At 54.0% G+C, this 22,012-nt stretch overlaps 10 protein-coding genes across 10 annotated transcripts; 5 read left to right on the forward strand and 5 right to left on the reverse strand.

The window, feature by feature from the left end:
* Positions 1-780: 780 nt before the first annotated feature.
* On the reverse strand, positions 781-5,834 carry LY79DRAFT_598712 (patatin-like phospholipase). Its single transcript, XM_060561812.1, has 3 exons — positions 5,344-5,834; positions 2,380-5,288; positions 781-2,198 (listed from the first exon to the last, which is right to left on the reverse strand). The coding sequence occupies exons 1-3, from the start codon at positions 5,634-5,636 to the stop codon at positions 835-837; spliced, it is 4,566 nt and encodes a 1,521-aa protein (XP_060418978.1). The 5' UTR covers positions 5,637-5,834; the 3' UTR covers positions 781-834.
* A 352-nt stretch (positions 5,835-6,186) lies between these two features.
* LY79DRAFT_506254 (uncharacterized protein) lies at positions 6,187-7,361 on the forward strand (the record flags this gene model as incomplete). The annotated part of the gene is made up of 3 exons (XM_060553705.1): positions 6,187-6,250; positions 6,312-6,637; positions 6,693-7,361. 3 exons carry the CDS (start codon positions 6,187-6,189, stop codon positions 7,359-7,361), a joined length of 1,059 nt encoding a protein of 352 aa, XP_060418979.1.
* Positions 7,362-7,367: 6 nt separating this feature from the next.
* Positions 7,368-7,982, reverse strand: LY79DRAFT_666047 (Rpp14/Pop5 family protein; the record flags this gene model as incomplete). Its single annotated transcript, XM_060563157.1, has 2 exons — positions 7,368-7,717; positions 7,769-7,982. The coding sequence occupies 2 exons, from the start codon at positions 7,980-7,982 to the stop codon at positions 7,368-7,370; spliced, it is 564 nt and encodes a 187-aa protein (XP_060418980.1).
* A 196-nt stretch (positions 7,983-8,178) lies between these two features.
* LY79DRAFT_538674 (molybdenum cofactor synthesis domain-containing protein) lies at positions 8,179-10,698 on the forward strand. The gene is made up of 3 exons (XM_060556762.1): positions 8,179-8,625; positions 8,678-8,756; positions 8,803-10,698. Exons 1-3 carry the CDS (start codon positions 8,350-8,352, stop codon positions 10,527-10,529), a joined length of 2,082 nt encoding a protein of 693 aa, XP_060418981.1. The 5' UTR covers positions 8,179-8,349; the 3' UTR covers positions 10,530-10,698.
* Positions 10,699-11,798, reverse strand: LY79DRAFT_538676 (ATP synthase subunit C). The gene is made up of 4 exons (XM_060556763.1): positions 11,634-11,798; positions 11,448-11,574; positions 11,077-11,385; positions 10,699-11,016 (listed from the first exon to the last, which is right to left on the reverse strand). Exons 1-4 carry the CDS (start codon positions 11,689-11,691, stop codon positions 10,908-10,910), a joined length of 603 nt encoding a protein of 200 aa, XP_060418982.1. The 5' UTR covers positions 11,692-11,798; the 3' UTR covers positions 10,699-10,907.
* A 315-nt stretch (positions 11,799-12,113) lies between these two features.
* On the forward strand, positions 12,114-12,731 carry LY79DRAFT_576054 (transcription initiation factor IIA; the record flags this gene model as incomplete). The annotated part of the gene is made up of 3 exons (XM_060559759.1): positions 12,114-12,160; positions 12,232-12,379; positions 12,579-12,731. 3 exons carry the CDS (start codon positions 12,114-12,116, stop codon positions 12,729-12,731), a joined length of 348 nt encoding a protein of 115 aa, XP_060418983.1.
* A 1,060-nt stretch (positions 12,732-13,791) lies between these two features.
* LY79DRAFT_284690 (uncharacterized protein) lies at positions 13,792-15,400 on the forward strand. The gene is made up of 4 exons (XM_060552150.1): positions 13,792-14,308; positions 14,532-14,628; positions 14,680-14,715; positions 14,776-15,400. The coding sequence occupies exons 1-4, from the start codon at positions 14,031-14,033 to the stop codon at positions 15,121-15,123; spliced, it is 759 nt and encodes a 252-aa protein (XP_060418984.1). The 5' UTR covers positions 13,792-14,030; the 3' UTR covers positions 15,124-15,400.
* A 167-nt stretch (positions 15,401-15,567) lies between these two features.
* LY79DRAFT_506123 (voltage gated chloride channel) lies at positions 15,568-18,114 on the reverse strand (the record flags this gene model as incomplete). Its single annotated transcript, XM_060553689.1, has 1 exon — positions 15,568-18,114. The coding sequence occupies one exon, from the start codon at positions 18,112-18,114 to the stop codon at positions 15,568-15,570; it is 2,547 nt and encodes an 848-aa protein (XP_060418985.1).
* Positions 18,115-18,683: 569 nt separating this feature from the next.
* Positions 18,684-20,266, forward strand: LY79DRAFT_538688 (histone-like transcription factor and archaeal histone). The gene is made up of 5 exons (XM_060556764.1): positions 18,684-18,831; positions 19,085-19,211; positions 19,268-19,353; positions 19,414-19,504; positions 19,663-20,266. The coding sequence occupies exons 2-5, from the start codon at positions 19,148-19,150 to the stop codon at positions 19,998-20,000; spliced, it is 579 nt and encodes a 192-aa protein (XP_060418986.1). The 5' UTR covers positions 18,684-18,831; positions 19,085-19,147; the 3' UTR covers positions 20,001-20,266.
* On the reverse strand, positions 20,267-21,766 carry LY79DRAFT_538689 (U2 small nuclear ribonucleoprotein A). Its single transcript, XM_060556765.1, has 5 exons — positions 21,467-21,766; positions 21,337-21,377; positions 20,947-21,207; positions 20,719-20,853; positions 20,267-20,636 (listed from the first exon to the last, which is right to left on the reverse strand). Exons 1-5 carry the CDS (start codon positions 21,543-21,545, stop codon positions 20,397-20,399), a joined length of 756 nt encoding a protein of 251 aa, XP_060418987.1. The 5' UTR covers positions 21,546-21,766; the 3' UTR covers positions 20,267-20,396.
* Between the last annotated feature and the right edge of the window lie 246 nt (positions 21,767-22,012).

Raw genomic sequence — 22,012 nt, forward strand, 5'->3', positions numbered from 1 at the left:
AACACGACTCAGAGTTCGCCGGCGTCTTCAACATATAGGTGCGTAATGTTGCAGTCGTGGCAGACTAATTGAAATAGTAGCTGCGCCTTTTGGGGGAATATATAATACTCAAAGGGCCCAAGGCCTTTGAGACCTAATTGAGACAAAATATGCAGGGGAGATTGTTGACAGTGGACGTCCCGATAGCAACCAAATCTGACAGAGAGCGCTGGCTGACAAACTTCGAATTTATTTAGTATCAGGCACTCTGGGACTTCTCCCTTCGGAGTCCGGCTTCCTAGCTACTACGCCTTGCAGGTTCCAGCCCCTTCACCGCTAGGTCGATGGTCAACCCCCGCTCCATTAACCGACATCTGATACGCATGGATCTTCAATGCCCGATGCTTGAGAGCTTGCCCATTGGGTTGAGAGTGAAGGCTTGTCGTCACTGTGCGGCATGATGTCATGGGCTAGCCCAGAATCGAGTAGTATTCATCTCCAAGCCGTTGACGTCAGATCCCGATTTAGCCACAGCTCCAGCAAAATGAGGCCCGTAGCGGCCAATGAAATGGCGCTCTTGAAAAAGCTTCAATGCTTAAGAGCCAATAACTCAAGAACATTGTGAGACATTCGCTTCTCCGGCCCGCCAATATGCGGTTGATCTGTGTTACCCACGCGACCGACGCAAGGATGCCCTTTGGATAATTACTGAACCCTTTGCCAAATGGCTGGGTTTAATAGCGCAGCTTCTGAGCGGAGTACACCGTTACGACAACCTTCTGCGCAAGCAACATTGCAATAGCGGTATCCATCACAGACACTCTTCATATTGGTTGTCTAAGTTCTACAAATATACTAAATGCTGGCTCTTCTGGGCGCCATGGTCCTCCTCATCGCCTTCTTAGCCTCGGTCTCTTCCATAAAAGGCAGCGCACCATCATCTCTTAATTTCTGCAGGAAATCCTGCCCATACTTGTAGCCCATTTGGTACAACTCGTCAAACTTGCCAAAGTCGAGCGTACCATAGTCGTCGATGGGAGGTCGCATGTAGAAGCAGCCAGGCATCGTCTTTGCCCTTTCCAAGGCGTCGACACTCGACACGTAGGCCAGTCTAGCCTGGATCTCCGCTAACGTCGGAGGATTGGGCGTACCCGAGAACGGGTTCCACCTGTTCCAAAATGCCCACACACCCGAAAGTGAATCACCATACGCCTGCGGGGTGTCATCATCGAGAGAACCAACGTCCACGGCGAAGATGGTATCCACACCTAGCCTTTTCATGTGCAAGACGGTCAGATTATCAATATAACCACCATCCAGAAGCATGTTGCCTTCATCGCACAGTGGTGGGAGCAGACCAGCCAAGGACATTGATGCTCTGATGTATCGCCATGCGTAGCCGCTAGTGTGGTACTCGATTCGACTTTTACTGATGTTTGTTGTGTTGCAGTAGTACTCCAGCCAGAAGTCCTCGATCTGAGTCTTGCCGAATGCTTTGAAGATGCCACGATTGAACTCGTGCCCAGTGGTGTACGAGGCAGTTGGGTACGTGAGGTCCAGCGCGAAACGCCACATACTGGCCATGCGGCCCGCGAACTTCTTGGCGAGACCAAAAATTGGAACCACGTCGGCATGGCGGGCATAGAGAGCACCTATGAAGGATCCGATCGAAGTTCCACCGACAACATCAATGGGAATACCGGACTCTTCCATGGCCTGGATAATGCCGATTTGGGTCAAGCCTCGGGCTCCGCCTCCACCAAGGACCAAGCCAACTGACTTACCACAAAGCCGTCGGGCCAGACGGTGGAAATCACCCTTGAACGGTGCGTCTGGAGAGTAGAAGGCGCTGTGTCTTGTCTTCCTCGAAGTGTACTTCTGGATCTCCGCCTGGATGATCTGGACTCTCTCCTTCAGAGTCGTGCTAGTCCTCTTGGAAGGCGGATGCGCAGGAAGGATGTTAGGTCCGAGAGGCATTTGCACGTGGTAGTGTCCGCCATTGATCCACATACGATTCCTCAACCAAGCTCTGGTTAAGCCCGATTGAGAGTATCTTTCGGGATGGAGAAGAACAAGGAGCTTCCTCGCTGTCGACTTCATTCCCAGCATGAAGCGCTCGTACTCACCAATCTCGGGGGAGCCCTCAGCAAGACCCACTAGCAGGATGCAGTCAGCTTGCGTGATGCATGTCTGAGTCCATGGGGAGTTGACATTGGTATCTGACAAATGGTTAGCATTTTTGAATATGCCGCGTGCGCCATTGAAATATTGCGGAATTGGTGTCAAATCAGGAAAAAATTAGAGTTAATGTTTGGCCTTCAGCGGGCTTTGCCTCGGGAAACAGGTTTGTTCATCATGAAAGGGACGGGTTGCGTAAAGTACAGAGGTGGAACCGCTTACCTGCGACGTAGACAACCAGACCGTACTTCTCTTCCAGGTCAGCCAAGTATTGAGAAAGCTTGAGCTTGCCCATTTTATTGAAGGCATGTTTGCCGAGATGGTTGAGAATTGCGGACTGGTTGAGAGAGGTGGCACCATTTGCAGGGCCAACCTGAGCCAAGGCGTTCATCAGACGGTTGCCGAACTCCACTACAGGAACACCAGAAGTGACAGGCAGGATAGCGACTGTCCTCAGGTTAAGGGAAGACGAGCCCTTAGTGATCGTATTCGTATTACCCACCTCTTTGGAGAGGAGCTGAGAAGGGTCGTCGACGAGATTCCTCATGCGCGACGCGATGATCTTCGAAATCTTGATTGTGATGTTCGGATGCTCTTGAGCAAGGCTGTTGAACAGTGTGCGCGGGAACTTGACCAACTCAGTTTGTCGGATGGCGTGGAGCGTACCGGGTCTGACAGACTCGGTCAAGACCTCCAGCTCACCAACACTCTCGCCTTGACCGTACTCGGCTCGGACTTTAACACCGCCATCTTTCCTGTCTTGAACGAGACGGAGTCGACCGTTGAGGACAATGTGAATAGCCTCGCTCTCTTCGCCTTCATGGAAAAGCACCTGGCCAGCATCAACTTGCTCCCAATCCAGAGCAAAGTCAATGTGCATAATGAGACGCGGCAGGAGGCTAGTCAATCGCTTGGCCATTGTCAGCAAGACAATAGGATAACGATCAACGATCCGTTCTAGGGCAGACAGTGGAAGGAATCCGACGTATACATCTGTCTTGGCCACCACGTCAATGAAAGATCGGTATGACGACACAGTGCCGACGTATCCTGCGAGTCCGCCGGGCTTGATGAGTGATACACTGCGACGGTACGGCTTCTTGCTCTTCGTATCCATGTTGTCCGTGGAAAATCCGGGAGAGCCATCCATCCCTATGTAACCAGCATGCAGCGATGTTCTGCTTGAAGACTGCAATATGTCCGCCGAAGAATCCTCCTTGGATGTACAAATGTCGAGGAATCCATCTACGACGTAGTAAAGACCGGGGTTGCGTTCGCCTTGCTCAACCAGTACTGATCCCTTTGGGAAAAAGACGATCTCAACGTCATCCTTCATGTCATTCGCAAGAAGGTGTGCGTTGGGCGGTGTGTTCAAAGTGAACCCACCAGATGTCATCGATTCTGTATCGCCATCACCAGAGGCATCAAAAGGCCCCATGAGGCCGAATGCATTGTTGCCAGGCCCCGGTCTTGGCCGTCTTTGATCATAGGAGAAGAGCCGAGGGGAGCCTTCGACAGACTCGGCTTCACGTGAAACGCTGCCATTACTGCTGAGACCGATCGCCTTGAACATGCATTCGAGGATTGACTGACGAAAGATATTATCTTCGTCCAGAGATTCTCTGCCATCAACTGATGCTCGGGAATGTCTTTGGGTCGCGAAGGGGTTGAACGAGCGCTGAGCGAGAGGGCTAGAACCATCATGACGAAGAACATTGGCAACGTCAATAGGACCAGTACTCCCGCCTGACGGTCGATGATCACCGTATCTCGCGGATTGGATGTTAGCCAAAAGATCGCCAGGACTGGTATGCGTCGAAGCTCTCTCTCTCGGTGGTGCGATGGTCGTCGCAACTTGGGAAAAGGACCTCTCCTTGGTGGCCATAGAGTGTTTTACGGCATCCTTTCGAAGGGTCGACGTCGATTTGCGTCGACGATGAGCGTTGGCGTTGTGAAGCGCTATGCCCTTGCTTTCAGATTCACCGCCAACTCTCTCCCGCTCTCGATCGAACTTCTCCTTCAGACGCTGGAGAGCATCACCGCGGAGCATGTTGGGCAATTGGCAAGTGGTGAAGGAAAGCATATTTTTTTCGGTCTGCAAAACTTCGCCAATGAGCCCCAAATAGTTGTAAGCTGTCGCCAACGTGACTCTTTGGAAGCGGGAAAGGATGACCTGAACGATGTGAGATGTTGCCTTGGGATAGACCTTGGTCAGGCGGCGGAAGGCGCTGGCCGGAATGATAGCGATGGTCGTGTCAACTGTCGCTCTAGCGATGATGTCTGGATGGGCCGAGCCAGACGTTGCTCGACTCAGAAGTGGAGGACGCTTGGCTTGGCGGGCGCTTCCAGAGTTGTCCAAAGAGATGGGCGGGATTCTGGCGCTACCAGACAAGTTAGGCGTAGCAGCCCGCTTCGGAGGCTCCTCAATCCGCACGCCAGGCCCCTCCTCCGCGTTCTCGGGAAACTCGGGGGTGACAGGGAATGGGCTAGCGGGGTCCGAAGGCATACGGCGGAAAGCGGTATTACGCGGGAATGGAGATGTTCTCAGACCGGCGCTGCTTGCCGTAGGTTCAGGGGCTTCGTCATCCGTTGACCGAAGTTTGACATCCTCTGTGAACAGCGACATGATAGAGAACAGAGAAGACATGGGTGCCCCGTTGCGAACTTCTGTGAGAAGTTGATATCTCTGCTGTCCATGTAGCGACACATCCTCCTCTTCCCCGAGATAGGTAGAATCGGGCCCAAAGTTATCGCAGGAATCTAGGTCCATGGCTCTGGCATTTCGGCCAGATTTGACAAAGATTTCCACTAGACCATCCACAACGATACAGAATCCCTTCTCCTCTTCCAGGTTGAAGGTCTCCCCAGCGATAAGCTTACGAGTCTGCATGCTTCTCGTCAGCTCGTGGAAGACCTGTCGCTCCAAATAGCCGAAGATCTTGATGGCACTAAGAAACTCGTCCAGGTAGCTTGATAAACCAGACTTCTTGCCCTCGTCATGCGTGTCGGGAAAGAGGTCAACGTCAGGCTCCTTTCTCTGAGGCTCCGGCGGAAGTCGGGAATACATGTTGAGGATGCGGTATCGCACCACCCAACTAACAGCAGATATAATAGCGGCCATTATGACCATTCTATACGCATGACGTTAGCAGAATCTCAAGGACTTATACGTACGATGGTGCTTACAACGTAGTAGCGTTCATCGTCACGGTCCAGCTTGTTGAGAACATGGTGAAAAGGAGGGTTGGGATGGTAATGGTAACGATCCGTATGGCCCAGTAGAGGATTGAGGAGATCAAAGACAGAATGGCGAGGATCAACCGGCCAAACAGACCCAACCAACTAGACGACCCCTGGGCTGCGACGACTTCCTGCGCGCGCGTAAAGGCAGAAGGCAGGGCATCGGAAGAGGTTTTTATCGTTGCCGACAAGCTTTCTGACACCGCGTGAGCGGCACTCGAAATGTCGGAAGACGACATGACTGCGGTGTTGTGGGACGGGAAAGGCCTTGCAGCATAGTGCAAAAGCAAAGGGAGTAAAGACAAGTTACATGATTGGAACGCGCGACCCTGGGGGCTAACTGGGCGCGTGCCAGCGAGGGAAATGTTTTAAGCCCGTTGTTGGTGGCTGGGTCGCAAGGCCGAGGGTGAGGGGTGGTTGGTGATTGGAAGGAAGAGAGAAAGAGAAAAATAGAAAACGGAAGAAAACGAGCTTTTTGCGCTTGTGGGGGGAGCTTGAAGAAGCTTGGAAGTCCAAGGAACTCGGGCGGTCAAAAAAAGTGCCGCCCCACGCCGCTACGAAGTTCCAGGGCGGAACGTGCAGGCATCTGACGCCAGGCGCTAGAGGTGCTCGCTCAGCGATAGCGCTGTTGGTAATGCTGCATGGAGGGGTACAACTAGCTTAGGAAACTTCAACTTCTGAATATCTAGTTCTAGTCCGCGACAAACGGTTCAGACGCCACCAACTCCTTAATTCTATCGTTCAAGTGTACACGGCGAACCCAAACCAGATTATTCGGTAAACCCTACCATGCCTTTTGCGCAGCTTGTCCTGGGCAGTCCAGGCTCCGGAAAGAGTACCTACTGCGATGGCAGTAAGAGCCACCCTTGCCAACGCATGCTTCGCGGCTGCGAAAGCTAACAAGACACGTCTAGTGCACCAGTTCATGGGCGCAATTGGTCGCGCATGCTCTGTCGTAAACCTCGATCCCGCCAACGACCACACAAACTACCCGAAAGCACTCGACATTCGCGACCTGGTGAAGTTGGAGGACATCATGGCGAGCGACAAGCTGGGGCCGAACGGCGGCATTCTCTACGCTCTGGAGGAGCTGGAGCACAACATGGAATGGCTCGAAGAAGGGTTGAAAGAGTTCAGCGAAGACTACATCCTGTTTGACTGTCCAGGCCAGGTCGAGCTATACACACATCATAACTCTCTGCGCAACATCTTCTTCCGGCTGCAAAAAATCGGCTTCAGAGTTAGTCTCCCAGGTACCACCGGTCCCCTGATCAACCTCACTGACCTCGTAACAGCTTGTCGTAGTACACCTCTCCGATTCTTTCTGCCTCACACAACCCTCGTTGTACATTTCGAACCTGCTTCTGGCCCTCCGTGCCATGCTCCAGATGGACATGCCACACATTAACGTCCTTACCAAAATCGACAAAGTCGCCTCCTACGATAGCCTGCCCTTTAACCTCGAGTACTACACCGATGTCGACGACCTGTCATACCTGATCCCGTATTTGGAGGAGGAATCGCCGGCGATGCGCAACGAGAAATTCAGCCGATTGAACGAGGCCGTCTCCAACATGATTGAGAGCTACAGCCTGGTCCGTTTCGAAGTCCTAGCGGTGGAAGACAAGAAGAGCATGATGCATCTTCTCCGTGTGATCGATCGAGCGGGTGGTTACGTATTTGGAAGCGCAGAGGGCGCCAACGATTCCGTTTGGCAGGTCGCCATGCGCAACGAGTCGGCCATGATGGAGATTCAGGATATACAGGAGCGCTGGGTCGATCGCAAGGCAGAGTATGACGAGCTGGAGCGGAAAGAATGGGAGGAGCAGGCCAAGATACGGGAGGCGGAAGATCCGAACGCGGACCCGACCCCCCAGCAGGGTGCGGCGGATTATGATCCAGACTTCGGCGACATGTCAATACCCGCGGATAGTGGTGTAAAAGTAGTGCGCAAAAACAAATGATACCCTTCAGCCGTCTTCTTCACCCATTTCATCCTCGTCAGAGACGTCTGACGCGTCAAACATGACAGTGTCTTCAACTTGGACCTTAGGTTCGGTGAAAATCGGCAGAGCGCCGCTGGTAGTGGCCGCGGCAGAGTCCTTGGCGGCGAGCACGAGCTGTCTAGCTTGTCGAACGGCCTCCTCTTCGGCCTTGCGAATAGTGCCGCTCACCCTGACGACCTTGAAAATGCACGGTTTGCCTTCCCCTGTCTTAAGCGGCACGCATTTCATGAAAGTCAGGGCAGCCCAAACGAGACGGTAGTGTGCTCTCTTCACTTTCAGAATGAAAGTTGACGTTGCAGGAGAAAGGTACTTGACTGCTGCATAATTAGGCACTGTTTGGACAAAACTTGAAAAACCACGCTTACCTTGAAGGTTCCCCTCGATAGCGCCAGAACCATAGTCGCCGAACAGGATAGCAACTTCAGCTCTGATGGCCTTCAGCAGGGACTGGGGAGTGAGACTGCCCGTTGTCGGTTGATGAATGACGACAAAGTCCGGGACATTAGACGCTTGCGATTTCGAGTCCCCTGTTAGATATAGAATATTGACGAGAAGATATCTCTCCTTGATTCGGACCATTCTGGCGCGTGGGTGGCAGTGTTCTTCCGTGACTGAGTTGGCTGCTGAGGTTGACATTTGAAAAAGTTCATGGCCGGCGGTACGTACCGCACTAGGCGCGACTCTGGCTTACAGATGGGTCCTTGTGGTGGGACGCTCTTCGTACCCCTGTACGTCACTTACTAAGGCGGGGGAGCTTCACCACCCACCGGCAGCTCCCTTCTGTGCCTACGAGCTCCTAACGTCACCAAGCATAGTTCACTAAAGTGATATCGGACGTATTTGTGGTGGTGTGCTCAGAAATTTTCGGGTCTTTTATAAGAGATCTTTGCCTTGAATGTTACGTTTTTTACCGACGTTCTGACATCTCCTAGTTACGATTTACACCATGACTGACGCCCCTCTCAAAGTAGCCATCCTGATCGTCTCGACGACGGCGTCCAAGGACCCTTCGACAGACAAGTCTGAACTTGTTCTAAGAGATTTCATCGAGAACGAGGGCGGCGGAAAGTGGAAAGTCGCGGAAACCAAGATCGTGCCAGACCATGTGCCCCAGATTCAGCGTCAAATTATGCTCTGGGCAGACCTGGGCCCCATCGAAGGAGTCAATTTGATCCTAACAACTGGCGGAACTGGCTTCGCAGTATCAGACAATACACCTGAGGTACGATGAATGAAGTCGGAATGGAATGTTCAATATTGACACCGCTATTTAGGCTGTAGCAACTCTACTTCACCGGACAGCTCCGGGTCTGGTCCACGCAATGCTGGCCTCGTCTCTGGCTGTGACCCCATGTAAGAGAAGGTAGCACTTCACCCAGAGCCATACTGACGGCAGCAGTCGCTATGATGTCCAGGCCAGTGGCTGGCACTCGCAATACTACCGTCATCGTCACGCTGCCCGGCTCTCCCAAGGGTGCCAAGGAGAACTTACAAGCCATCCTTAAGACGTTGCCTCATGCATGCGTCCAGGCCGCCGGCGCAGACTCTCGAATCCTTCATGAAGGCGGAGTAAAGAAGCTTGAGTCGGATGCTGGTATAGACACAAAAGCCATCTCCACGGCATCAAAGCCTCAGAAAGACCACTCACACGACCATAACCAAGACAACAACCACAGTCACAGTCACCGCCAAGGCCATTCCCACGTTCATAGTCAGGAACATGGGCACGGGCATGGGCATGGAGGCCTCGTCAGACACACGAAGCCAGGCGATAACCCTTTGTCTAACGACCCGAGTCTTGGCCCCACACGCAGACATAGAGAGTCACCATACCCCATGTTAGAGGTAAATGATGCCCTACGACTCATCAAGGATTTTACCCCTGAGGCCGAAGTTGTGACCTCCAAACTTGGCGTTAATCTTGTGAACTCGGTGCTTGCAGAGGACGTCACAGCGAGAGAAAATGTTCCGGCATTCAGGGCGAGCATTGTCGACGGGTACGCTGTGGTCGTGCCAGAGGATGGCAACATGAAGGGTGTTTTCCCTGTTACCGCGGTATCCCACGCCACACCCGGTAATGTGAAGGGCCTCAAGGAAGGTGAAGTCGCCAGAATAACGACAGGAGCCCCTCTGCCCCCTGGTGCCACTTCCGTCATCATGGTCGAGGATACCGTCTTGAAATCCATGACTAAAGACGAGAAGGAAGAAAAGGAGGTTGAGATCCTCGCCGACGGCATTAAGCCCGGTGAAAACATCCGCGAAGTCGGTAGCGACATCCAGGAGAACGACATAATCCTCAAAAAGGGAGAACAGATCTCTGGCGTTGGTGGCGAAATTGGCCTCCTCGCAGCCGTCGGCGTCGCCGAAGTCAAGACCTACAAGCGCCCGGTCGTCGGCATCCTCTCAACGGGCGATGAGATTATCGAGCCGGATCGTCCTGGTGGTCTCCGCCTGGGCGAAGTCCGCGATACGAACCGCATCACGCTCATGTCCGCCGTGCGTCAGTGGGGTTTCGAGGTCATCGACCTTGGCATCGCGCGCGACAAGGCCAACTCGCTCGAGGAGAACTTGCGTGAGGGCCTGCGCCGCAGCGACCTGCTCATCACCACGGGTGGCGTTTCCATGGGTGAACTCGACCTCCTGAAGCCGACCATAGAGCGGTCACTCGGCGGCACGATTCACTTTGGACGCGTGGCCATGAAACCGGGCAAGCCGACCACCTTCGCCACAGTGCCGGTCAAGACAACGCTCGGCGAGCGGGTCACCAAGGCTGTCTTCTCGCTACCCGGAAACCCGGCCTCGGCTCTTGTGACTTTCCACCTCTTCGTCCTGCCAGCGTTGCACAAGCTCTCGGGAATCGAGCCTCTTGGGTTGCCCAAGGTACCTGTGACCCTAGCTCATGAATTCCCCCTTGATAAGGTGCGGCCCGAATACCACCGCGCGATTGTCATGGTAGGGAAGGACGGGTCGCTTTCAGCAAGCAGTACTGGTGGCCAGAGAAGCTCAAAGGTCGGCAGCTTGAAATCTGCGAACGCGCTGCTTGCTTTGCCAGCGGGCTCGGGCCCACTGAAGAAGGGAAGCAAGGTTGAGGCCCTTTTGATGGGAGATGTCCGGGCAGAGCTTTAAACATGTAGACGAGAAACGCCTAGCTTCAGTAGACAAGTAACCATATGCTAATTTGGTTCACAAGTACAGTCAAGAGTAAGGACGATAAAACTTCAACAAAGGTACCACAAAAGACACATGCAGGTCGGGAATATCAATATGTGCACCGAGTCCGGAGTTCTCGTACAGAAATCATCTCGATGAAAAGCTATAATACTTCCATAGTGTACAATACAAAATATCCTCGCCCTGCCCGTATGCCATTAACGCCAGCCCAAGTAGTCTTGGTGTAATGCAGTACTCCACTGTACATCGTGCCCGAGGCCGGCATTTGCTATGCTGTCCGTAGTAATCTCCTTCTTTTGAACCCCTTGATGTCATTTACATCGCGTGTCATATTTATGCCTTGCCGAAGGCGTTGGCCTTGCCGGAGACAAGGAGACCGATGATCAGACCGAAAAGACCGAGGACGGAGCTGAAGATCTCGACAACGAGTATCTTGACAAAACTGTGCGCCGGATGATTAGTTAACTAGAACGCCGTCGACAATGATCCAGGCAAGACTTACAGTGTGGGGTCGGCGGCGTCGGCCAGCGCGGCTCCACTGCCGTTGATGCCGACGGCGACACCGCAGATCAGGTTGCACATTCCGACGGTGATACCGGCCCAGAAAAGGGCGAACCCAGTGTAGTAACTATTGCCGTCGTGCAAAGTGGCACCCTGGACGTTCTCGAGCTGGGCAGAAAAGACAATGGCCATGATGACGCCGTAAATGGCGACAACTTCGCAGAAGATAATGGAGATCAAATTCTTGGTTCGCACCCGGGGCGCCTTAACGCCCGCGCCGAGAATGGAAGAACCGGTGATGAAGATACCCCTAAATGGTAACGGCCCGTTAGAAATGTCCCACGATACTGAAGGACGGATGCTTGTGCGTACCATGCCGCGCCTACGACTGAAAGACCGATGCAGAGGGCGATGCCCGTGTCCGCCCACGCATAGGGTGAGATAGATTCAAGGAATTCGCCGACATTAAAGGCCTCGCCCGATCCTGTGAAGAGCATGTCTGTCTGTGTTAGCTCGCGCTGTCGCGAATCGCCAGTGCAGTGCAGGGCAGGTCCATACAAGCTCCCACAACGAGGAGGGTGCTCCCCATGCCTCCCAGGCCATACGTGAGACTCATCGTGGTCGTTTCAGCGTGTATCGTTCCCGGTGTCGTGGATGGTGGTTGACAGAGGAGGTCTTGGTCGTTGCAGCTACGTCGAGCTCTCTCTAGTCGGACAGGCGAGGTGAGGTAAGGTATCTAAGGTGCAAGCAGAAAGCAACCCAGAGTTGGCAAAGTCACATGACGTGAACACCCACTGTTTCCTTAGGTAATCCGCGGCGAAAGCCTAAGGTACCTAGGTACTTGCCTCGCGTTGCCAGAGTCAGAGTAACAGGCAACCACGGATAGAGCAGCAACGGACCCACTTCCAACACCGCTGAGTAAGCTGGGTCCAAGGATATCCTCAAACAAGGCCAGTATAAATACAACATTGCCTCTTTCACACTCACAACCACCTGAACCGACGCCCGCCCACAGGAGATCCAAGACAAATCTCCAAGATGGCAGCCGCACCTCAATCGTTCTACGAGCTTTATCGCCGTAGCAGGTACTGCGCCATCCATGACAATTACTACACACATACTGCTGCATATAACTAACTCATGTATTTGACTGCAGCATCGGCCTTGCGCTAACGGACATGCTTGATGATCTTATCAGCGAAGAGCGCATCCATCCCCAACTGGCGATGAAGATTCTGGCCAACTTCGATCAGGCTATAACAGAGGCTCTGCAGAAGAGCGTCAAGGCTCGTCTCACTTTCAAGGTATGTGCAGCTGGCTTCGTTGATCCTTCTTCGTCGCCCTCTCCTGTCGTTGGCCTTTGGGCCCTGCCATCGGAATTCTGTGTCTTTGGAGGATATCGCGCTTCAATGTTGCAAGAATACCCTACACGGCAGATGCGCAGCCAACATCATGGCCATTTGTCCACGTAACAAATGCATGCTAACACTGTTTTCCTTGCAGGGCAGCTTGAGTACCTACCGTTTTTGCGACGAAGTCTGGACGTTTCTTATCAAGAACGTCCAGTTCAAGCTTGATAACGGTGGTCAGATTGTCACGGCCGACAAGGTCAAGATTGTCAGCTGTAACGCCAAGAAGCCAGGCGAAGGGCCTTGAAGGGTGGGCGCATACAAGACCGAGAGGGCCAGCAGCGGCCTCATCCATCTTTCTCATACACGGGTGGATACGCATTTTGGGACACAGGCGACGAAATCGATGAGCGCCCCCCAGTGCCTGCATATATTTGGCGTTCAGGTTCATGGTCTTATGATGGCACCGGGCTAGGGACAACTGGGAGTTTATACAAGATTACGTTTGTGATACCACAAGAGGTTTTATACAGCATTGCGCACATGGCTACAATGGGCGAGTCAATAGACTGAGTGATCGCATGGGGAGCGTCTCATCATCCGGGTTCGTGGTTTTGCTGCAAGAGTGACCGACTCTATAATGGTTGGGTGAATCCCCCATACAAACACCTCGGCAGCTGTCTGTCGCATGTGCTATTGACCATGTGCGCAATGCTGCCTCTCGCCTTAAATTATTCTTGCATGGTTCTCACTAAACAATGCGATATGTCATCGCTAGCACTCTACGTCATGTCGTATACGCTGTCCCCACTGACCAATCAAAGTCTTTTCTGTTTGGCTTCGGGGCACCGTCGAATGGCAACTTTTGGCGGCTTGAGAGTTTGCTTTGGCCTTCTGGAAACCTCATGGTCAATTTTGTCGGATGGCAGCCAGGCACTCCCTATACACGCCTGCGAGGGGAAACGGCCGATGCCGGCACGCCGGGTACCTGCATAGCCCGGTGCCTCATTTTCCGGAACCGGGGGCAGCACGCGTTTGCGTTCTCCTTCTCATTCTCCCCTATCGTTAGCCTCAACGGCCTGTGCTTCTGTATGTCCAACGACACGATTTCCAATTGCGCCCCTTGATTCGCGCAGCCCCTTTCGTTTCTGGCATTTATTGCCGAGAACCTTATCGATGTAAACTAGGACAACACTAGGTGGGGCGAGAGACATCACCGCAGCTCTCAAGACGGCGTGCAACTGGATTTGCTCCTACCGGGATCCCCTACGCACTCTCCTTGCGCTCTTCAATCAAAACTACCGCTCACTGGTCGTTCTCCAAGCGCCTGTCATCTGGCCTCGCTGCTGCTGCTGTTGCCGCTGAGTCTCTTCGGGCTTCTTCAAGCGCAAAACCTCCTACATGTGGGGCGCCTTTTTGTCGTACTGTCACAGCACAGCGCACCTTACCTCATCCCATCGCCAAGCATAGCACCGTCAACCCGTCGTCCGTCTGCCATCCATCCCATCCTATCCCCAAGCAAAGCCAAAGCACAGCAGCAAAACAGGGGTCGCTCGCCCGGCAGTAACATCCTCTCCTTTCTCTCCCCCCTTCTCTCTCCACAATAATGCTCCGCCAAAGACAATCCGCCGCCCCCAGTCACCCTCAAAAGGCACAGATACCCACCATGGCCGCCGCAACGTCAACGACCCTGGACAACGAGCACCGCCCGCTGCTCCCGCGCCACGAGGACGACGCGCGCAGCAGCAGTAGTCAACAAACTACCGAGGCAGTTGACAACGACGAGGCGACGAAAAGTATGGTCTGGGCACGGCGGAACCAGTGGATTGTCCTCGCCGTTGCGAGCGGCGCCTGCGCGGCGTTCAATGGCGTCTTTGCGAAATTGTGAGTTGCCCACTTCCTGTTCCGGCTCAATCAGGCGTTGGGCGCAGTGTCAAGTCTTCGCGAACCAACTTCACTTGGATGAGTTTTTCTTCCTCTTCTTAGTAGCTTTCTAGAGCATGCTCGCCTCGGGATTGTCTTGACGCCAATTGTCTCAATCCCGATGCAACAACCTAAACAATTTCCTGTCCACTCAGCACCGGGACTTCCGCTCACAACCCCGTAGGACCACGACTGATCTGACAACGACCATATCGCAAGCAATCTCCAACTTCCTTCATCTGCAAAACATTGAAGGTGCTTTTGAGGTTATCTTGCGAGCCGTAAGCTCATCTGATCGCCCCTCGTCCCCGCCACACTAACCCGTCTTGAAGGTCTTCTTTGGTCTGAACCTCGTTTTCAACGGCATTGTAAGTCATTCGCCCCTCGCTTACGTAGGTAGCATCAGTCAGCTAACATATTCCCATTAGATGTGGACTCTCTTCACAAAGGCTCTCGCCAAGGGGCAATCGACCACGCAGGTCTCCATCATGAACACGTCAACCAACTTTGTCATCACCGCCATCCTCGGCTTCGCCATATTCGCCGAGGCCCTGCCGCCCCTGTGGTGGGTTGGCGCTGCCATGCTCGTCGCCGGGAACGTCATCATCGGCCGCAAGGACGAGGAGGCCGACAAGCCCGGCGGCGACTATGCGCCGGTGCCCCAGCAGCCCGGGCTCGCTACCGTGCCGCTCGATGTTCCGGATGAAGACAAGGACTCCGAAGATGAGGACATTGTTGATTTAGGAGATATGAACTCGTCTGAGCATCACGCTTGAGCTGACCTAGAGAAATCTGTATAGGATGCCGATTGCATATGTCTGCACATGCAACACAAAGAATGTATGATACATGTGGTAGACGTTCAGATTCTATACCCTACAATCGTTTGCGTTACAATCAGGGAATTGGGGGAGCTGTATCAGGGATTGGATCCCTATGGCCTCTTCCTTCCGTAACATTCTTGTGATCTATTAACCCCTGGCTTCTGGTCACCCGGACCATCACACATCCCAGAGCTATCATATCACGATACGGACGAAGCTGGTCTGTTACTTTTCAGCGGATTGCTGCTGAAATCGATTCACATCTAATGCTCCGAGAACAAAGCCTAGCCATGTGTGTATATGCCCAAATAACGCCGACCAAGAATCATGCTTCCTGAACCATATTTGAACTCCCAGATCTCAGGCCATGCGTCAGATCATACAAGAAAGAGAACATCACCGGTTATCCAGCTCTACCGCACCGTCATCGATAGCATCTTCATCGCCATCCAATATATGCACACCAGCTGACCGGCCACCGCCATAACTTCCACCCATACCCCTTCGCTCATCAAACGACGATAGCCGCACCCGCCCGCCAGACGCCATTGACACTTTGTCAGACACCCAATTCGCAGCACGCCGCATCGCGCTCCACAACTTCTCCTGGCTCTCTGCGAGAGCGGAGTCGTCGCGCAGGTTCTCGGCGTGCTCGGCTGTGAACTGGTACTTGAGGCAGTCCTTGACGGTCACAAGACCCGACAAGCGGCCGTGGTACTCAATCAACACAACTCTAGGGCCAATCTTGCGGAAGAGCTCCATGACCGTCTCGAGAGGTAGCCGCGGGTGCGCTGTCACGGGAGTGGTATCAATGTACCGGCTGAAGTCGACAGATGTAGACGACATCGAGTCGAAGTTCACCGTCACGGTAGTTGTGAGCGGGGCAGCCAAGTTAAGGGCTGCCGAAGGGGGTGAAAAGGTACACCGGGCCTGCGGGCCGATGGGCCTCTCACGCCTCACCCGATCAATGGCGTAGCGCAGCTCCGTGCGACCGATGTAGCCGATAAGGATCTTGGAGGCTGCATCCTCGACGATAGGGAAACCTTGGTAGGTATCCTCCTTGAGGAGCTTCTCGAGCTCGGAGAACGGCATGCCGCTCACCGGCAACGATGTAATCTCTGTCCGCATCACCTCCGAGACGGGAACGCCAAAGTTATGTTCCTCCTTGTTGTCTAAGAAAGGGAACCCACTGAACCAGATCATCCTGTCAGCGATGCCGCCCTTGCCAAAGAGCTCACTGACGATCTTGGTCACTCCGACAACGATCATGGTGGGGAGGATGTACGTCAGGGCGCCAGTGAGCTCAAACATGATAACAACCACAGACACGGTGATGTGCATGATGCCACTCAGCGCTGCGGCGGCACCAAGGAAAGCGTATGTGCCGGGTGTGATGCAAGGCTCGTCCGGCTTGCAAGCCGCGAAGAATGCACTCGTGGGGTTGGCTTCGTGAATTGCTTGAACAATGATGCCTACTGTGCGGCCGAACGAGGCTCCGATAGCCATGGATGGAACGAAAATGCCAGCCGGCACCTTGCAACCGTATGAGATGATGACGAGCAGGACCCTCAAAACCGTGGCCAGAGCCAGCGACAGAATGTTCGAAAGCCTCTTGTCGGACTCGCATAGGCCGTGGTAGTCCTCAGCTCCCTCGCACTCGAGAAACAGGATCTCCATGCTCTCCGTCATGTCGATCCTCAAGAAGACGTTGGGGTAGCAAATGATGGCGGTTCCGGCGGCGAGTATAGTGGCCTCCGCGATGGCGTACTTTGAAAGGTACTTTTTCCTGAAAGCCTGTACCCGCAGGTTCCACTTCATGACGAAGGCACCATAGAGGCCGCCGAAGATGCCTAGAATAATGTAGAACACCACCTCGAAAAAGTGCCACGACCGGTCGTAGCGAACCTGAAACATGACGAGTTGTCCCGTCCTAAAGGGATTCATGGCTGCAAGCACAGCTGTGGCTACGAGAGCGCAGAAGTAGCTGCGCCACAACGTCTTGAGGGGGAAGTAATTCGACATTTCTTCCAGAGAGAACAGTACGCCGCCAATGGGGCTACCAAAGGCAACGGCAACACCGGCCGCCGCACAAGCGCTTAGGATCTCCCGCGTTTTCGAGGCGTTGCGACGGTACTTTTCAAACAGCCGTGAGATAACGTTTCCGGTGCACACGGCGTAATGTACACTGGGACCCTCCTTTCCGACGGACAGACCCGAGGCAATGGCCAGCGGCAGGCAGACGGACTTGATCAGGAGCGTCCAGAAACCTAGGAAGCCCTTCATGACGAACCCGGCAATGATGCATTTGATCTCGGAGATGCCGGATCCTGCGGCGTACGGCGCAAACGACTTGACGAGAGTGGCCGAGGTGAAGGCGAAGACGGTGCCAAAGAGGATGTAGAGTATGTAGTTGGCCGGGGCGAATCCCGTCCAGTGATGCCACTCGTCGCAGCCGTTGTCCTCGCCCCAGCAGCAAAAGTTCTCGTTGAGGTAGAACGCCGTCGTACAGTATCCCGTCTTGATATCAGACAGCCACTCCGTTATGATGTTTAGAAACGCCGCGTTCAGCCCGATGGCGACTCCGATCAGCGTCACGACCAGCCAGCCCTGCGCGGCATCGTAGGACTCGCGCAGACGGTACCTCCAGCCCGCCTGGCCGTTATCGAGCATGCCCGCGCGCCGCCTGCGGCGCAGCTTCCTACGCGCCTGTTCCTGAGCGGCATCCTGGACCCAGTCTATGGTGGTAAAGTCCTCGTAACGCTTGATCTCGGCGATCTCGTCTTCGATCTGCTGTTGTTGACGGTGGGCGGGCGCGGCGTCGGCGGCCTCATCGTCATGTTCATCTTGCTCGACAGTCGAGACGGCGAACGAAAGCCTCGAGCTGATGGACGGGCGCGGGAGCCGGTGAGGGCTGTGGGAGAAGGACGTGCTTCGGGAAGTCATTGTCGCATCGGCGGCGCTGTGCGCATGTTCGCGCCGGTCAAGAGCAAGTGAAGTGGGGGAGGGTTCCCAATGGGAACCAGGCCAATGGTCGGCTGTCGTCAATGATAGGTGGTAGAAACCAAGTCAGCGAGACCTCGATGAATTTGAGCTGTATGTTGCAATCTTTGCTCGCTGATCAATGAGAGGTTTGTGATGTTGGCCTCAAGCTGCGGACGAGGCTAACCCGGGAGGAGCAAGGATTACGAGGACAATCATGGTTCCCAGCTAATTAATGGGGACGCCGCGAGCGCCTTCGGGGTGTCTGGGGGCTTCCCTGCAATTGGTGGTACTTAAGCTTGCACTTTACGAATTGCGGCTGCTGCAGCAAGGCCGGCGCGTTTTTAGTGGTCGCGTCTCACTGGCCTTTTTGGCGCGACTTGTATCCGAAGTGACACTCTCCTCAACGACTACCCACCGGAAGACACCTCACATCACGACCAACACCAGCGGCATAGCGACGGTATTCGGATTACAAAACATTTTCCATTACACTGCGAGACGATCATTTACGTAGAGGGTCTCAGAGACGAAGATACTCGCGGCATCAAATCGTTGTTGCCTTACCCTCCTTGGTTGGCACATATACTAAGTCCCAAGCAGGTGGGCAGCTTTCGTTTTATCTCAACTCCGTGCTATTTTTGCAGCTCAAGGTTGCGTCCAAGTGGATGAAGAACAAAGGTATTTGGTCTGTCGCCTGAACGGTGAAAAACTGCGCCAATTCTCTGCCCATAAAAATCACTTATATGCTTGGAGTCCAGGAGCAGATTGACAAGGGGATCGACCTCCAGACAACTTTAAATGTGCTTTACACCTACTATAGCCGCCACGGACGAAGGACTTCACTCTGCTTCATTTGTCCTTTGACCGCTCCTATTCAGACACACAGCCTTATCTCAGCCTTCATCAACGGCACTTACTAACTCTCCTTCAGACTCCTATCCCGATTCTCACCAGACTTCTGGACATTCATCCCCTCATCCCCTAACCATTCACAATGCCTCCCAACAATAATGCGATACCTCCCCGTAAGGAGGCAACAGGCCAACCAGCTCTGCCATGTATGTCCACTATTTTCATCAAGACCCCCTGGGCTTCAGTCCTAACTCTTTGATAGTGGCCCGTGTGAAGAAGATAATCGGCACAGACCCCGACATCGGTATCTGCTCAAACAACGCAGCCTTTGTGATCACTCTAGCGACAGTAAGCCCAGCCCGCTCTCAAAGGCCATCCCGTTTTCGGATCTTTTGTTGACACGCCTAGGAAATGTTTATTCAACACCTCGCCGCTGAGGGCCACAACATGGCCAAGGCCGAACGCAAACCCCGCCGCAACGTCCAGTACAAGGACCTGGGTAAGCTTTCCTTGCGTCACCGTGTTCGGATCAACCCTTACGCCCTTTTACCCTCATCATCTGTCTAATAGTTCCCTTCCCCTCATCCCCCTCCCGCCTCTCGCCCAAACTTCATCTACGGGCAGGGAGCAGAGACCAGGCTAACGGAAGCGGGCCAGCAACCGCCGTGAACCACCATGACAACCTTGAGTTTCTCGAAGACATCATCCCCAAGACCGTTCCCTATAAGCAGATCAAGGACCAAGCCGCCGCCGCCCGCGCCCAGCCCAGGAAAGCCGACCAGGAGCCCAAGAAGCGTCAGTCCACCCTCAAAACCAGCGCCGTCAACGGCGTCAACGGCTCCTCCGCTCGTGCTGCCGCTGCCGTCACCGCCGACCCCCTTACGGCAGCACTTCACTCGGATGACCCAAGCGCGCAGCTCGAAGTCGAGTCCCGCCAAGCTGCCGCTGCAACCGCCGCCGCCGACGAGGACGAGGACGTCGACATGACGGGCTAAGGCCCTCGCCGGGCCGCCCTCGGTCTTCCCTCAGAATCGTATATGAACCCACTTTCATGAGTCGGCTTTCAATGAGGCTGTCGTTGTGCGAAGAAGAAAAAGGAGACGAAAGAAAAAAGGGGTGGTTGTTGCATGCCGAATACATACTTCACCAACGTACATACCAAAACACCAGGAGTTTGTTTGTAAGAGAAAAGCACCATTGAGGAATTGTATGATGAACAGGCCTTTTCTTGGGTTTCCCCAGATGCCCATCAATAAGAACGTCTTTAAAATAACGGAACACTTTTTTGTCGTGATTGAACAGAAAAACGCCAGTCCATGATACGAACACATGCCACCCTCGCCCCCTCCTGCCGGCGTCAAATATGACGTCTGACATTATATGCTTCTCGCTCAGTCCTCCATGGTGGCGTCCCCGTCCAGATGCACACCCGCCGGGATCGTGCCCTCCGTCAGCATCTTCTCCAGCCGGATAATTTCCTGTAGGCTGTCGGCCTTCTTGATCATCTCCTTCAGTCGCTCCTTCTCCTTGTCCGTAAGTTTGATACGCGAGAGCTTGGAGGTGGCCCCACCACCGCCGGCTGCGCCGTTTGAGGCGGCGAGGTCGAGCTTCTTAGACTTGATGCCCATGATCTAGGAGTAAGTTTACCGGTTAGCATTCCCAACTTTTGACGGCCGTAGAAGACTGTCTGGAATCAGAGTTGGATGGTCATACCTTGGACGCTTCGGCCGTGGGCTCCTCCGCCGTGCCGAACAGCTCCCTCGCCTTCTCCCGCTCCGCTTCCTTGACCTTTTGGTAATCCAGGAACCGCACCGAGGGACAGCGCCAGACGACCCAATACCGGTAGTTCTGCACATAGCATCTCTTATCAGCACAACAACCCCCAGTAACCAGAATCCAACAAGAAAAAGGCGAGGTGTATGATGGGGACTAAAAACGCACCTCCTTCTTGGTTACGGGGTTATCCGCCAACACCAGGTGCGTCAACCGCTTGAAGCCCGCCAGCACATCCAAATCTGCGAGCTCGGCCAACTGGTTCGACGCAAGTACGAGCTGCGTCAGGTTCGGAATCGCGTTCGGCAGCGCAGGCTGTATGCTCGATACGCGGTTGTGCGCCAGCAGAAGCGTCTGCAGGCGTGGCGACAGCGGGAAGTTGCCCAGCACCTGGATGTCATTGTCGGTGAAATCGATGGAGTCATGGGGCTGTTTTTGGTTCGGGCACGTCAGCGACTTATTCCACCTCTTCTGCCCCTTCCCATTTCCAGAGATTTGCAGACGGTATCGCGACCAAAAGATAAGAGCCGAGGAGGAAAGGAGAGGGGATGGACTCACGCCTGCAACACCCAGGTTCTCGATCGCCGGGATTCGATGTCCTATTGTTTCCGGTCGGCGCAAACGGCCCTTGCTATCAATTCTGCTCTCCCAAAAAAGTGTAGTATCTGTCCTTTTCACAGGAACGCACCTCGGAGGTCAAGCTCCCGCTCCTTGAGCGGATTCAGGTAGGACAGCGAGCCCTTGATGAGCTCCGCCGTGAGCCTCATCTTGGTAGTCGGCTGCTGATGCTTTAGGCGGTGGTAGTGTGCTGGGGGTTACCTCGGGGGGGATGGGGCTTGTTCGTAAGTAGACCTGTCGCGTGGTTGATTCGCGATCCGTAGTGTGTCGTGGAGGATTTCGTCAGCTCAATGGCAGTTCTTCGTCGCGTCTTATAGTCGCGTGGGTTTGTAGTGGACTTCTCGACAAGGCTGAAAAGCTGGCGGTTGACAAGGCAGCGGCGTCATAAAATTTCCCGCCCGATAAGAGCTATCATCCCCGCGGTTCAGCACAGTGCCTGCGATCTTACATACGGATCGCCTCGTAGTATCCTTCCTACAATATTTGGCCCGCGCACACCGTCCTAAAATAACACCCTCTCACATCGAATTATCACTTTGCGAATGCGCCAAAACGATAGCTGTTTTACCATGTTGGTTATGTATATTTGTATTCGCTAGGTATCTATGTTTGCCGA

The sequence above is a fragment of the Colletotrichum navitas genome (assembly GCF_030913465.1).
Source record: "Colletotrichum navitas strain CBS 125086 chromosome Unknown LY79scaffold_5, whole genome shotgun sequence".
NCBI classification, from domain to species: Eukaryota; Fungi; Ascomycota; class Sordariomycetes; order Glomerellales; family Glomerellaceae; genus Colletotrichum; species Colletotrichum navitas.